This window comes from Corvus brachyrhynchos, unplaced genomic scaffold (genome assembly GCF_000691975.1).
Source record: "Corvus brachyrhynchos isolate BGI_N302 unplaced genomic scaffold, ASM69197v1 scaffold26, whole genome shotgun sequence".
Lineage (NCBI taxonomy): Eukaryota > Metazoa > Chordata > Aves > Passeriformes > Corvidae > Corvus > Corvus brachyrhynchos.
The window spans coordinates 2,499,177-2,513,958 of record NW_008239324.1 but is presented as its reverse complement, the minus strand read 5'-3'; the positions used below and the strand labels follow the sequence as shown (position 1 = coordinate 2,513,958).

At 38.2% G+C, this 14,782-nt stretch overlaps 1 protein-coding gene across 2 annotated transcripts; it reads left to right on the top strand.

The window, feature by feature from the left end:
* Nucleotides 1–242: 242 nt before the first annotated feature.
* On the top strand, nucleotides 243–14,684 carry BCO1 (beta-carotene oxygenase 1). Of its 2 annotated transcripts, XM_017740977.1 has the most exons (12): nucleotides 243–324; nucleotides 670–826; nucleotides 3,609–3,737; nucleotides 5,057–5,186; nucleotides 6,428–6,575; nucleotides 7,445–7,592; nucleotides 8,555–8,775; nucleotides 9,631–9,888; nucleotides 11,037–11,139; nucleotides 11,733–11,827; nucleotides 13,432–13,543; nucleotides 13,720–14,684. In XM_017740977.1, the coding sequence occupies exons 2-12, from the start codon at nucleotides 763–765 to the stop codon at nucleotides 13,890–13,892; spliced, it is 1,581 nt and encodes a 526-aa protein (XP_017596466.1). In that variant the 5' UTR covers nucleotides 243–324; nucleotides 670–762; the 3' UTR covers nucleotides 13,893–14,684. The 2 variants fall into 2 exon arrangements, with proteins under 2 accessions (XP_017596466.1, XP_008636923.1); XM_008638701.2 differs by lacking the exon at nucleotides 243–324 and having other exon boundaries at nucleotides 668–826.
* Nucleotides 14,685–14,782: the final 98 nt, after the last annotated feature.

The window sequence follows — 14,782 nt, the reverse complement described above, 5'->3', positions numbered from 1 at the left end:
GAACTCGGTTAAGGACCTTATCTAGAAACAAAAACATGAAGTTAAAAATCTGCCTTAGTTTTAATGAATCCTGCCATACTTTTATAGGTGGATTGAGGTCACATATGGGAGAATATGTTGGAGTGAAAAGATATTTAGTTCAAAGATGTGCCACTCAGTTGACTCTGGAACAGCTTGTATATAAAGAAATACACCACAAGACTATTCAGTGATGAGAATTTGTTAATTTACAGAACAGCCCAGTTTAAAACCACAGAATGGAAAGAAAAGTATGATCCCCTGCTCTGAAGTGTTTGTCACTCCCGAAGAGCCAAATCCAGAACAGTGAGTAGAGATTTCTTTTCTTTTCCTCCCCCTACCAGCCAAATGGGGCAAGCATCCCTAGCAGTGTTTAAATTTACCTGTAAAGCTGCAGGAGATGTTTCAGCCACTCCAGCTGTCTCCTGGCTGTGCCTGCCTGCCTCTGCCAGGTTCATAAGGAGCAAACAGCCGGGCCAACGTTTTTCTTACTTCCCCTTCAAACCAGTGAAAGAGTTAATTTTAATGAGAACGTGCAAGAATTAGAGTGTATGTGCTAGGGATTAAAGATCAGCCATTATAAATTGTCAATCTATAAGCCACTGGCCACCAGCTCACGCTGCACTTTGACCTTATCTTTATATGCAACAGGAAAGACCCGTCCTTAGCCCAGACGGCGGGGGGGGACAACCGCGCCTGCAGAAGCGGCTGGGCAGAGCGCAGGCACTGGGAATTTCGTCAGAGATGGATACGCTATATGGCAGGAATAAGGAAGAACACCCAGAGCCCATAAAAGCTGAGGTGCAGGGTAAGTGGAAGAAAATCTATTGTAAAACATGCCGCTATTTTGGTGTTTTCCAATCCGTAAAAACTGTGACTCTTGTTCGCCCGACGCAGCACTGGAAAGGGAAACTGAGAGGCGCAAGGGAACTTTGTTTAAAGGACTGATCTCAGATAATATTTGTGACCCTACTGGGGGATTCTTCTCACTGCATGAGAATTTCTGTGTACTTTTCAAAAGTCTGTTTGAACAGGACTCACTGAAGTTGGTGGTGAGGAAGAGACCGGGATTCCATCTCGGACATCCCTTCCCCCACGACTCTGCTCTGGCTTTCGATTTCTGTGACCCTTCCCTGCCCTCGACTCTTCCGGAGCTCCCGGGAAGGGTCTCTAAATTCGGGACTCTTCAGCAGTGGCGCTCCCAGGTAGCAAAGTACCAGTACTGAATGCCACTGGGTAGCGTTAAAAAGAGGTTTTAGAAGATAATCCAGGAGAAACTGCAGAGTATTCTTCAGCAAGACAGATTAAAGTGACTGTCTAAGGAAGACACTCGACCAACCTGTTATTTTTCCCACTTTCTTTACTTTATGGAAGAGTTTTTGCTACAGCTACAGGAGAGGCTTGTTGCTGCAAATCCTTATTTAGTAAATCTTCTCTGTGTTGTAGTCCAAGAAATTGTAGGAATCTAATGACACTTCCCAAGTACCAAAACTTAAAGAGATGACGACTAAAACTTGCAGGGCCTTGTTACTGTTCAGTTTGGTGGCTGAATTGGAAAAGATTTTGTGTCAAGTCAGACAAAGTGCTTTGTTTTAATACCTTCGAATTATTTTATGCCTTTATGGGTTTATGCCTCTCAATCTTTTTTTTTTTGTCCCTCAAGATAACAACTTATTATCAAAACATTTGAAGTTGTTTGCAAACAACAATTTATCAGACCTGATCTGTATTATGAAATAGTTTATTTGAACAAAGACTGCATATTTCAGAAAGTAAAGTTATACATACAAAATATTGCTTCATTGCAAAAGAAAATTAAAGAGAACTATGACCCCTTTAAATATTTTGGTAGTCCTGAGCTCTGCCAGTATTTTGGCTCCTTGTTACTCAATATGTACACTGTAAATATCTATCACACTTCTATCATCAGCTGCAATTTCACCCATGCTCTCCTACAGACATGTGAATTTCTGAGACTCTGTTGTTACAATAGTTATTAAATGTCCATAAAATCCATATTTGGGGATTTCAGTGTGTTGCTAATGTGTCCTCACACACCACAGAAAAGAAAAAGGTCCACATTTTTAAAGCTATATAAGCACTTTTAGATGCTGATTTGGTACCCTGTGTGATTTACAGAAATGCTCAATTCCCACTAAGATGAATTATCTGAAAACCTCACTAGATGAGCCTTTGCTCCTTTTGTTTTTGTACTGAAATTATGCCAGAAATTACATGGAATTGCACCAGGAATTTCAGAAGCTGCATTAAGTCCACTGTGCTTTAAAAATATCTTTTTCATTTTTTTATCTTTTCCAGCAAAATTATCAAATACAAAAATGTACTGCGGTTATTGCTTTGGAATTCCTTGTGTTAGAAAGGGAAGTAAGGTTTAGTTTTCCAGGCTCTTCTAGAAAATAACAACAACAACAATAATAATGATGATGATGATGAAAGTTCATCTGTCATGCAAACAATTTTTTATGTTCCTTGTATATTCCAGAACCGTAACCCTAATGGAGTTGTGCCCTAATGATGGGTGCATGGGACTTCCCATCCCTGGAAGTTTTCAGGGACAGGCTGGATGGGATTTTGAGCAACCTGGTCTAGTGGACCTGGCAGGGGTTGGAACAAGTTCAAAGTTAAGGTCCATAGGAAGACATTTCCAGCTGTTGTAAAGGAGTTTTAACAAGAAAGTGTGCCAACATAATCAATGTGGCATCACAAACTAATTTATAAGGAGAAATATAAGTTCTGAAGAGCTATTCATGCAGAGGCAATATCCAATGCAAGAATTGTCTGGAGAAGCAGTATGTGATCTTAGATGTTCACTCAGGAGTCATATGCACAAAGAAGCAAGTTAAGCTTTTTATTTGATATCTGATATGCCTTTGTTCATCTCTTTAACCCTCTTGAAATTCTTTAATTGTTATTATTCTGTGAGTCAAGTGGTAGTTAATGCATTTCTTGCAGGGATTTGATGAGGAACATTTATGATTCAAATCTCAACAGCACTTATACATCTTCAGTACAATATTCCTATACTTTATTTGTGTACGAAACACTACATTATGACAAGTGTCACAAAAGAACTCCCCAAATGACACGACTTTATGCTGTGTAATCTAATTAATGAAACATTTTGTGGAATTAATTTAGCCTGAAGTCTAAGCTGATGTGCTGAAAGCCAATGCAAGTCATAGAACCTATAAAATATGTTTATTTCTGATAAGCTTTAGTTTTTTCTGGCATGAGTAAAAGGGTTTAAATTTATCACTGTAAAATCTGAGTGCAGGAAAGAAAGGTTCAACTTTATTTACTTGCTGATAATTAACAAATTACATTCCAGCAATCTCATTTTCCCATAGTAATCTCAGATAGCAATAGTCATGCAGTATGTCACTCGTGCCACATTTTTGAGTAGGGGAAATTTTAGTTAACCCAAAGTCCAATAACATTATATGGTACAGCAAATCTTGACACACCAACAGTCTGTCTGACTACATGAAGCCTCTGCTGTTAGGAAACCTGTCCTGGAACATTCCCCTCACCTAAATGAATGGATGCTGGTAACTTCTTTCTGTTTATAGGGCAGCTTCCTACTTGGTTGCGAGGGATCCTCCTCCGAAATGGCCCAGGGATGCACACGATAGGGGACAGCAAGTACAACCATTGGTTTGATGGGCTGGCTCTGCTGCACAGCTTTACATTTAAAAATGGTAAGTTGTTTCAGATCAGATTGAAAGGAACTCAACAACCCACATTTTCCACATTTTGGTGCCTTATGTTGCTAATTCTGTTCAGAGTTGGATTGGAGTGTTTTGGGTTTGTCTGCAGAGCGGTGTGTGCGTGAGGGGGGAACTGCTGTGGGGAAAGTCTCTCCACACACTCCCTCACACCTCACCCTTCACAGCAGCAGCTGGAGTGTCTCTGCAGGGCGGTTTGCAGGGAGATGTTACATTGTCCTTTCTTCTGCAGTGCCAAAGCTCAGTGCTGTTCTCACCCAAGGACAGCAGAAACCCAGCTCTGGGCAGGTCACTGCAGGGCAAGAAAACCTCGATTATTTTGAAAGGATCAGCCACAAGTACTGTAATAGCCAGAGGTTTTCCTGCTGTGGATGAACAGCCCAGTTTCAGGGATGACTAGCATTCCCCTTTTGGGATTTGGTTGCAGCTATAACAGCTGCCAGGAGAGAAACTGGGCCACTGTGTCACTTCACATGTCAAACCTCACTTAGTGTATTTGACACCCCTACAGTCTCTCCTCCTGCTTGTCATCTTTTTGGAGGAAAAACAGGCAGCTCCTCTATCCTAAAAAATTCAATTTTTTTTTCAATTAAAGCATTTTTTACCCATTGAGCTGTTTCACAGTGTGAGACAGGATGGTTTACACCTGGATTCTTGTGGCAAAAAGTATGTATTTATAAAAAAAATGGGATTTACTCCTGTCATCCTCTAATCCTAATGTTTACTTTTTTGTTTCCATTTCTGTGATTGGAAGCATTTAATGCAACTGCAGGATCTCTTGCCTGTCCTGCTCTAGACCCTTAACAAAATAACCTATAAAGGTGTTTTTTAAATTGCCAGTACATCTTACTTACCTAAAGCAAACTGAGCTCAGTTAGTTCAAGTATAGTGGTTCATTAAATTGTTTAGGACAGACATTGATTCCTTCAAACAGTCTGTTACTAAATTTTGCCAATAAAGGAAATTTGTCACCACACATAAATGGACTGTATAATTAGTCATTTTTGCACACATTGTTTTATTTTGCTGGAACAGTTTACCCAAATCCCTCCTTTCTCCTCAGAAGTACCCCAGTATTAGTAGTGGGAGTCAGTGAATTGTCAAATTGACAAATTGTTATAAATCTCAGCAGCTATAAAGCCTTTAGGACAGGGGGTTAGGGATGTTATTGGTTTCATTCCAAACTATTGTTGGCTAAAGGACAGCTGGTTGAGAAACTCTGGCTCTACCTGTGCTAATTTTTTAAAGGACTAAGTATAAAATGTAACTGAAACCTGTTTGTTCTTCCTCAGGTGAAGTTTACTATAGAAGTAAATATCTCCGAAGTGACACATACAACTGCAACATAGAAGCAAACAGAATTGTCGTGTCTGAGTTTGGGACTATGGCTTATCCAGATCCATGCAAAAACATATTTGCCAAGTAAGCAATGCTTTTCCCAACAAGATTCTTCTATCTACTTCTCACTTCAGCACAGATGTCTTTCTGTTTACCCTTGACACATATGTACAAGTACAACATTTGATTTGTAAATTTACAATTGCTAAATATTGAAAAAGCCAAAAGATATGTACTGCCTATGGGTTAGTCTAAGACAAATATTTTAAATTCATTTTATCACCAATATTGCCTGCTTTATTCAGTAACACAAGTAGATTATATAAAAACCAAACATTTTCTTTTCTCCAGTGTTAGTGAAATGTTTTGATACTCTGTAAGGGGAGGAGCAGCAAGAATGAAAAAGATTTAGAGATGGGGAAGGTATTGATACAAAGTCTATTCAACAAAAAAAGAGAAGCATCAATAACAGAAAAAAAAATCAGAAAAACTTTTTGATTAAAGATGGTTTTATGGAGAGGTGAGGTGTAGGCCATCATGTTATACTCAGTCTTGTAATATTGGCTGTAGGGATTCCCTAAGACGAGCAAATAGGTCACCCTTCTCTCCTTCCTGGCTGAACTACCTCTAGTGACCTCGAACCTGGTATTTGGTAAGGACACATACACAGACAGTTATTGCAAAAGAGCTGATATGTTGTAAATTGTTCCCCTGAGATAAGATTTTCTTCCCTCTTCCAACAGTAAAAGAATATCTCTGGCATTTTAAGCTCAAAAGGGTTATAGAAACTTTGTCTTGGCTTCTAGTGACTATGATGAAATCATACACTGATAAAGAAGACTGTCAAGCCCATGTGTGAAGTTCAATCTTATTTGAAATCATAATTGTGCTATGGAATTTCACTGGGAACAAAAATATTCCTTTGGGGAATATATGAATCCATCTATTTTATGAAGGCATACACTGAAAAACCCACCAGCTTTTAGGTAGGAACTGGTAGGCCAAATTTTCCCAAGACAGCACAGGAGAGTATGTAATTAACCCATCCTGATAAACCAGTGCATGTCCTAGAGCTGACAGTGGGAATGGGCCTGGATGCCCTTTTGTGTGTGGTAAAACAGTTGCTTCCATGTCCTTAACCCTCACCCAGGCCAAGGAAACAATCCATCTCCTCTGCTTTCCCACCCTTTCCAGGGAGCTGCCAGCAGTGGGCACAGCAGGGAGAGGCAGCCCCAGGTCTGTGGCACTGCAGGGTCACTTGTGCTCCGTGTGGGGGAAAAGCAGCTCCGGCTTCTGTGGCTCTAATGAAATTTCCCTCTGGACAGGGCATTCTCCTATTTGTCTCACACCATTCCTGAGTTCACAGACAACTGTCTGATCAACATTATGAAAGCTGGGGATGATTTCTATGCTACTGGCGAGACTAACTTCATCAGGAAAATTAATCCACAGACTCTGGAGACATTGGAGAAGGTACAAACCACCATCTGTCATTCTGGTTCCTTGTCTGCTGGTGAATAAATTTCAGGCTGTCTCATAAAGATCCTTTAACATGTGCAGAACACAAAATACTTTTCTTCTACTGTTGCCTTATTTTTGAAAACGTGGTAAAGTGAAATAGTGACATACCAAAAGATAAAAGATATCTTTTAAGAACTCCTGAGTTCAAATTTAAATTCTGTTTAGTTTGGGAAGAGCTGGGCTTTGACCAATTTCACTTGTACATAATCTAGCAAGGTTGCAGGAATAATACCACAGTTACATGATTATTTTGGATGATTGCCATTATTATGTATCTGTAGTTACGAAATTATTTACATAATTAAAAATTCAGTAGGTCAGTTATATGACTACTTTTCAAGGACCTTATGTAAGATATTACTTAACTATTAAAATGAAAACTTGAGATATTGAAATATATACATCGGGGTTTTTTCTAGCCTGCACTGCAGTTTGAGTACAACTTCCAAATTTTAGATAAAATAGAAATCTTTTTGCTCCAGCAGATTGCCAGAGTCAGCCCTGTTAAATAAACTGCTTTCAGGGTGAAATGGGCATTTGCAGAGTAACTTGCTTAGCTAATCCTCCCTGATGTTATGTGGCTTCAAGGGAGGGGTGACTGTAACTCAGATTCTATAACTTGTTTTAGCCTTGAATAAGGAAATAATTTGAATACCTAGACAAGTCATTTGGTCTAATTATTTAAATTTCAAAGCCATTTGTAAATGGGGTGCCAATATAAGGCCAACAGGGCTAAAAAGCTGGTGCATTTGTGGTGTTAGCTGAGATCATTTTTCATTCTCTTACACATCTCCCAAATCACTTATTGTATCATTTTCCAGGTTGACTACAACAAATATGTAGCTGTAAATTTGGCCACTTCTCACCCCCACTATGACAGTGCTGGAAATGTTCTCAACATGGGCACTTCAATAGTTGATAAAGGGAAGACAAAATACATTCTATTTAAGATTCCTTCCTCTGTACCAGGTAAGATACGTCTATTATTGTTATTTTCTAGAAACTTGTTAGCAATTTCTTTTCTTCAAAGGGCAAGGGTGATGATACAGCTCTGCTAGTAACTAATGGTGTTCATTTTCTTAATTTCAACTTATTGTAAACTTCATGTTAACTGCTTAACCTGTCTGGGCATGTGCTCTTACAAAGGCTCACCTTGAGTACTGTGTAAACGGGGCATTTCAGTAGGAAGGACCTTACCTTTAGATGAAGGTTCTAAAACAATTTTCCCTATAGGGCAGCACATATAATTTGAGATTGTAAATTTTAATTCCTTAGTAAACAAAAATTTTCTTAAAATGCTGATACTGTGATTATAGGGAAGCATGATACCAAATAAAACCTAACATAGAGTTAATTCCTGTCTAACCTGGAGAACACTGGCCCTTGCTGAAACACTGTCCATTGTTCACAGAGCAAATCACTTGCTCTTTTTCCTTTGAGATAATCTTTTTTTGGTGTGTGTTGTTGTTTAAAATCAGCTGCTATTGTGTTGCCTGTCCCTTATTGAACAATCGAGAGGCCTTCCACAGCTGAAAGATCAGTTTGCAATTTCTAGCTGGGGCTCAAATTTGGGAACATCTCCTTAGAAGTTAAAAAAAACAGGGGCATTTGAACCCCTTTTTAAAGCTGCTGATTTAATTAAACATATTTCTCCTCCATGCTGGAACTTCTGAAAACAGTAACCAGTGGAATCAAATCCCAAGATGAGGGGGCTCTGCCTGAATGGATCCAGCATTGTGATTTCACTGCGTTGCTTCTTGCATGCTAAATTCTGTGTTTATTATACAGGAGTAAACAAACCACTTTCTTAACAGGAAAATGCAAATAAAACTGAGAGGAACCTGTTCTTCCCTGCCTGGGAGAAATCCAAGCACAGGTTTGGAATGGAATTTATTAGAAATATAATTTGAATTTTTATCATTCGTATTCAGAAAAAGAAAAGAAGAAGTCTTGTTTCAAGCACCTGGAAGTGGTTTGCTCCATCCCTTCTCACTCTCTGCTCCACCCCAGCTACTACCACAGCTTTGGACTCACAGAGAATTACATTATCTTCATAGAGCAGCCCTTCAGACTGGATATTGTCAAAATGGCAACTGCTTACATCCGAGGTGTGAACTGGGCTTCCTGCCTTGCCTATAATAAGGATGATAAGGTATTTTTCCTACTGCTGAACAATGGAGTCATGCAGGCCAGTGACCTCCTCCACACTGTTCTGTTTTTCATCTGCTTCATTCAGTTCAGTAGTCACTCTTTTTTTTCAAACCTTGACTTTCACATTGCACAGGTTTGTTTTAGAAACTATGTTTTTGAATACTGTCTCCCATTATCCAGAAATTTCTCAAATAAATATCTGATGCTGAAGCTCTTGAGAGAGAGGATAGTTTGGCATTTCTAGAAATACTCTGTGCTAGCAGAGAAATTCCAACCTGCACTAGCATCCGAGACAGATCCAGTTGCTCCTGGTCCAAACAAAATGCTGTCTGTGGTGGGTGAGATCTACTCCAGGTGCACTGCATGTGACAGAGAGCCAGACTGGTGGAAAAGCCTGCACTGAGCAAAAGGAGAGTCTTTCACTGTGGCAACTGAGGGAAAATACTGTTTTCTGAGGATCTTACTTCCACATGCTCTGGGCATCAACATGTGGGACTTGCTGAGGTACAGGGAACCAGCACCACAGAAACTCTCGACCAAGGCAGATTTATTTAACTTAAAAAGAGAGAAGGGGATTTTCCAGGCTTTTCTGGAAAACTTCAACCCTCAGCCTAGCCCAAATAGTAATTTGCAACAGTAGAATGAGCTTAAAGCTGTTCCACACTCATTTTTCTGCTGTGTGTTTTGGTCTTCAGGTTGGAATTACTTGTCTCCTAGCAGCAAACTCTGAGTTCTTGATATCCTTCATTACAAATACACAGTGATTAGAATGTTGATTGTTATCATTAGAAAACAGTTTTCTAAATAACTATTTGCTGATTCTGAATGGTTTTAAATAATGTTTTCTCTCTTTCAGACTTGGTTTCACTTTATAGACAGGAAAACTAAAAAAGAAGTGTCCACCAAGTTTTATACTGATGCTTTGGTGTTTTTTCACCACATAAATGCTTATGAGGAGGATGGCCACATTATTTTTGATCTTATTGCCTATACAGACAATAGCTTATATGACATGTTTTATTTAAAAAACCTGGATAAAGACTTTGAAGAGAACATCAAGCTTACCTCCATTCCAACCTGCAAACGATTTGTGGTTCCTCTGCAGTACGACAAGGTAGAAAGAAGATGGGTCTTTAACCTGTTCTTTGATCAGTAGTTTAAAAATTTTTCAATATAAATCAGTAATTTAAAATTTCATCAGTGTGAATAACAGGTGAATTTTTAGTTGCCAGCCCTTAGGTGCAAATTTCTGATTCTGTGATACCCAAAATGTGCAGGAGGCTTGGGTTTTTTATGTCCTGTGAGAAATGGCAGTGGGCAGCTGGACATGGTTATGTGGATCCAGGTTTTGACACCATCCACTATGGAGAACAGAGATGTGTAGAACATGGAATTTTGTTACCAGTGAGATTATTTGTTAAATGTCATCAAACACAAGCAGACATATCCACTTGGCTGTTAACTGCAAGAGTATGCATGAGGTTTTGCACAATCTGTTTCTTCCACTTCACTGGAAGCCCACATACAATACACACACGCTCCCAACTGTTGCAATGGTTCTATTAAAATTAGAATATTTCATATAAGTGTGATATATAAGCAGGAAGAGAAAAGATTTTATCTTTCAGTTTAATTTAAAACATCATTTTACATCATTGTTTGCAGGGAAGATTTTATAATGCCCAGCAACTTGGGCAAGTTTCTGCCTGATACCTTTGGAATGGATATTACTTTTTCTTTCTACACCCTAGAGTCTTGCTGCTCTGTTCTTGTCTCAGAAACAGCTCTGCAGCAGTGACAAAGGATGCTCTGGATCACACCAGCTGTTCTGCAGTCTTAAGAATTAAGCAGTAGGACATTAAAGAGTATATCACACCTATTTTTGCACTTGATTTTTAGCAGGTGCAAAAGCCTAACCTTGGTGACTTCTAGTGGAAATTTAATACCTCATTCCTTGCAACCCATCTTCATTCATTAAATTCTCAAATTTATGGTACTTCTGGACTATAATCATGTGTATCTAAACCTTTCTAAGGACTCAGTGTGATTCAAGATAATTATTCTATGTTATATTAAAACACTCTGAGTGCAACAAGATTTCTAATGAAAACCTCAGAATCTAAAATGCCATAAGAATGATCTTCTTGAAGCTTGTTTGTTTAATCCCCAAATTGTTAATATTAATATCAAACCTGATGAAAAATCTAAATTAGAAGCATGTTTTTAGAGATCCGTGACGTTTTCAGCATTCGTCTCTTTCAGGATGCTGAGGTGGGTTCTAATTTAGTCAGACTTGCCTCTACTGCAACTGCTGTAAAGGAGAAAGATGGGACCATCTATTGCCAACATGAAACGCTAGGTGAAGGTGAGACACATCCTTTAAATATCTGAAGTTGCACCAGTATTGTATTAATACAGGATTCTAAGTCTGATCTCACAGCTATTAATATGGCTTGCAAATCTACCTGTTACAAGAGTAATTTTAGTTAAATAAGTCTGTTATAAGTAGTACTTGAGGTTTAGCTGCATTTTATAAAGATTGTCCTTGAAAGTGGATTTTTAACCTTTTATCAGGGGATAATAGCAGGAATATGTAAATATGTGTTTACCTAAGGTGAAAGTAATTTCTTAGAATGGTAGCCTCCAAATCTATCCCATTTGTTCACATCATGGATTTATAAAGAAAGAAAAAAATGCAAACCAGAAAAACCCTCACAGATTCCAGTCTAATGGATGAAAAACTATTGCCTTTTGAACTAATGACCCTGGCTTACTTATGTTAATACCATCTTCAGCTTCTTAGAAATTCATATATACAAAATCTATGCAACACCTTTATTAAGTAGTGTCAAGGTTTTTCACAGGGCCAAACTTCCTGAAGATTGGTATGTCTATAAAGATTTGCTTTTGAGTTATTTTCTCCTCTTGTTCCTAAGTCTTGAACTTTATTTTATGCAGGGATAGAACTGCCTCGCATCAACTATGACTATAATGGCAAAAAATACAAGTATGTCTTTGCAACAGAAGTCCAGTGGAGTCCAGTTCCTACAAAGGTATAATTAACATTTACAAAGTCAGTGTCTTCCTGTTGGTGGGTCATTCACATGCAAAGAAACATGAAATGCCTAAATTCTCATAAGTTCATGTTGTACCATTTCCCTCATAAAGTATTAATAAACTCAGGCTTCTTCCTCCAGATTTATATTCCTACAAAGTCTCTTGAAGAGTTACTGAGACCTTCACTTGTCTGCTAAATTGGGCTGAACCTTCTGTGATGTGCCAAGAACTATAAAGGAGAGAGTAAGAAAAAGAAGTATTAGATGCATATATATATTTAATAGTTTTTCCCTTTAGGAAGCCTAACAGAAAAATAAGATACTGCAATGCTACCTAAGACATTTTAAATATTAAAACAATATCTAATTTTGGGGAAAGCTTTATATTTTGCTGGCTAGTTCTCTATTTGAGGTAGCAAATGCTTTGTTTACATGTGCTTGATGCCAGGAGACAGCCTAGAGTACAAATAGATTAAAGGGAAAAGTATTTATATTTGAAGGTACAAGTATTATACAGACAAAATCACACTTTACAATTCTTGTTGTGTGACTACAAGGCAGCACAAAATGAAGTCACTTGGTTCTTGAATATAATTACCATTACTGATTACAAAACAAAGCTGGATTTCTGCATGATGCAAGAAAATTTATTGCAGCACATCTGACAATAACTCAAACAAACCTGCAAGTTCGTGATTTACAGTGTAGATAATCTCTGCTTGACTCAAATATAATAAAAAATGTTGGTAGGAGGATCTTTTTTCACATCAGTTGCAGTTTAATGAATGCAAGCACAACAACCTAATCCTTAGGTAAAGTCTGTCAGTGAAAGTGCTGTCATCTTAGCTAGAATTCTTTCAAATTCTTCCTCCAGTAATTTGAATAGATTCACTTTTGTGTTTTTTGGCTAAAGATCAAAATGGAAAAGAACAGAACTGTATCTCTATGGGTAAAGAAAAGGCCTTAATGGAATTGAACTGAAAATGCCAGGCATCCCCTCTGGAGATTGGTTTGGCCACTCAATGGGATGAAAATCCACACTCTGTTCCTTCAGTAAACACCAGTGTCTGCACCCCTGGTTCAATCTTTACACCTCACTAGGAACAGCCATTTTTTCTGGCTATGTACCCTACTGCACAGTAGAAGGCCTTGAGAAATATGGAAGCAGCAATAAAAGGAAAATAATTCACAGGATTAGAAAATGGCAAGTTTAAATCCTGTTTCCTGCTTTACTACAGAATCTCAATGAATTGGAACAAGCCACTTAAATATTCTGTGTCTTGGACTCTCCATAGTGAGGGGCAATACTTTCAGTGAAGGGTCTCTTGGGATCTGTTAGCATCTGTGAACTACTAAGCACCCATAAATGAAAGGTGCAATTGTAATCTAATGAAATGAAACAAAAAGAACATTGTGTGATTATATAGCCACAAAATGTGACTCCAAAATTTAACATTTTCCAGGTGTTTTTTTCTTGTGATGACACCTGCCTTAGCTCTTAGCATTAGTTCCCCCCACCAGCAGTCTGTTCATGTTGTACCTTTGGAAAAAAGCACTGTCAGGGTCACTGACATTTTTCTTTTCTTGTCACAACTGCTTAGATTGCAAAATTAAATACCCAGACAAAGGAAATGCTCCACTGGGGACAGGACCACTGCTGGCCATCCGAGCCCGTTTTTGTTCCCAACCCTGATGCAAAAGAAGAGGATGATGGTAAAATAATGAAAACATTCTGAAAGCTGAGGTTACATGAGTTTTGTATTAAATCTTACAAGTTTCAATGTTCTTAGTCGAGAAAGCTGGGTTGGTGCTTCCTCTGTGTGATGGGGTTATCTTTTCTGCTTGGTGAAACATTTATGTGTTTCTAATTCTTTATTTGTATGTCACAGGTGTTGTTCTGACCTGTGTTGTGAAGAGTGATCCAAAGGAAGCACCTTTCCTACTTGTCTTGGATGCTAAAACATTCACAGAGCTGGGTCGAGCCACAGTAAATGTGGAAATGCATATGGACCTGCATGGAATGTTTATACCAGAGCAAGTTGTGAAAACTGAGACTGAGTAAAATCCATTTGTTTTATTGCACAGACTGAGATAACCTTCTACTGAATATGGCATAATATCCTTTAGGAACAGCCTTCTCTTATGATAAGAAATGACTACTTATAACCTCTTCAATATCTATATATAATCTCTTATAAGACATAGAAATTTAGAACGAATTATTGTATACACAACTGGTATATCACTTTTCAAAAGAAGAATTATCAATATGAAGTCCTGATGTTGAATACAGCTTGTGGGGCAGGGAATAGGAGACAAAGGTAACAAGAAATGTTTATTTGAGTAGAATAAAGCTTTCTGAGCAAATGAAGTACTGTATTCATAGGGTGACACATGGCATGAGTCACACATGTCTGCAGGTCATGTAACTTCCACGGGCTGTTGCAAGACTGCAGCTGACAATGAAAGTTGTCTCCTGCCAGAAAACCCCATGTTAAATGATCTACTATGATACCAATACTCCATGTCAATGTATTCTCTTGGTGCTTGATTTCTTAAACTCTACCATAACCAAAGTATTATGCTGAGGTGCTACATTTTTCTTATCCAGAGCCTAAAACCATATTTTCTAATAATTTCATGGTGTATTTTTTGCTTTTATGTTGACAAAACCAAGTAAGTTTATTGAGATAGAGTACACAGTTATATGTAGCATTCAATTATACTTTAGTGACATTCAATCTTAAGCACCTTGTATTTAAATCAGTTTTCCTTGGGCAGAATATCTGCCACGGCATTTCATGTAATTAGATGTTTGCATTGTGTAAAATATAAGAAGAGTTGTAGTATTTGATACTGCTACTAGTCTCTGTTAATAGCAGTATGTATGTGAATGAGGGCAGTGTATTTCTAGCAGCACTCAGACACATGCAACAAACAGTTTAGGGAAAG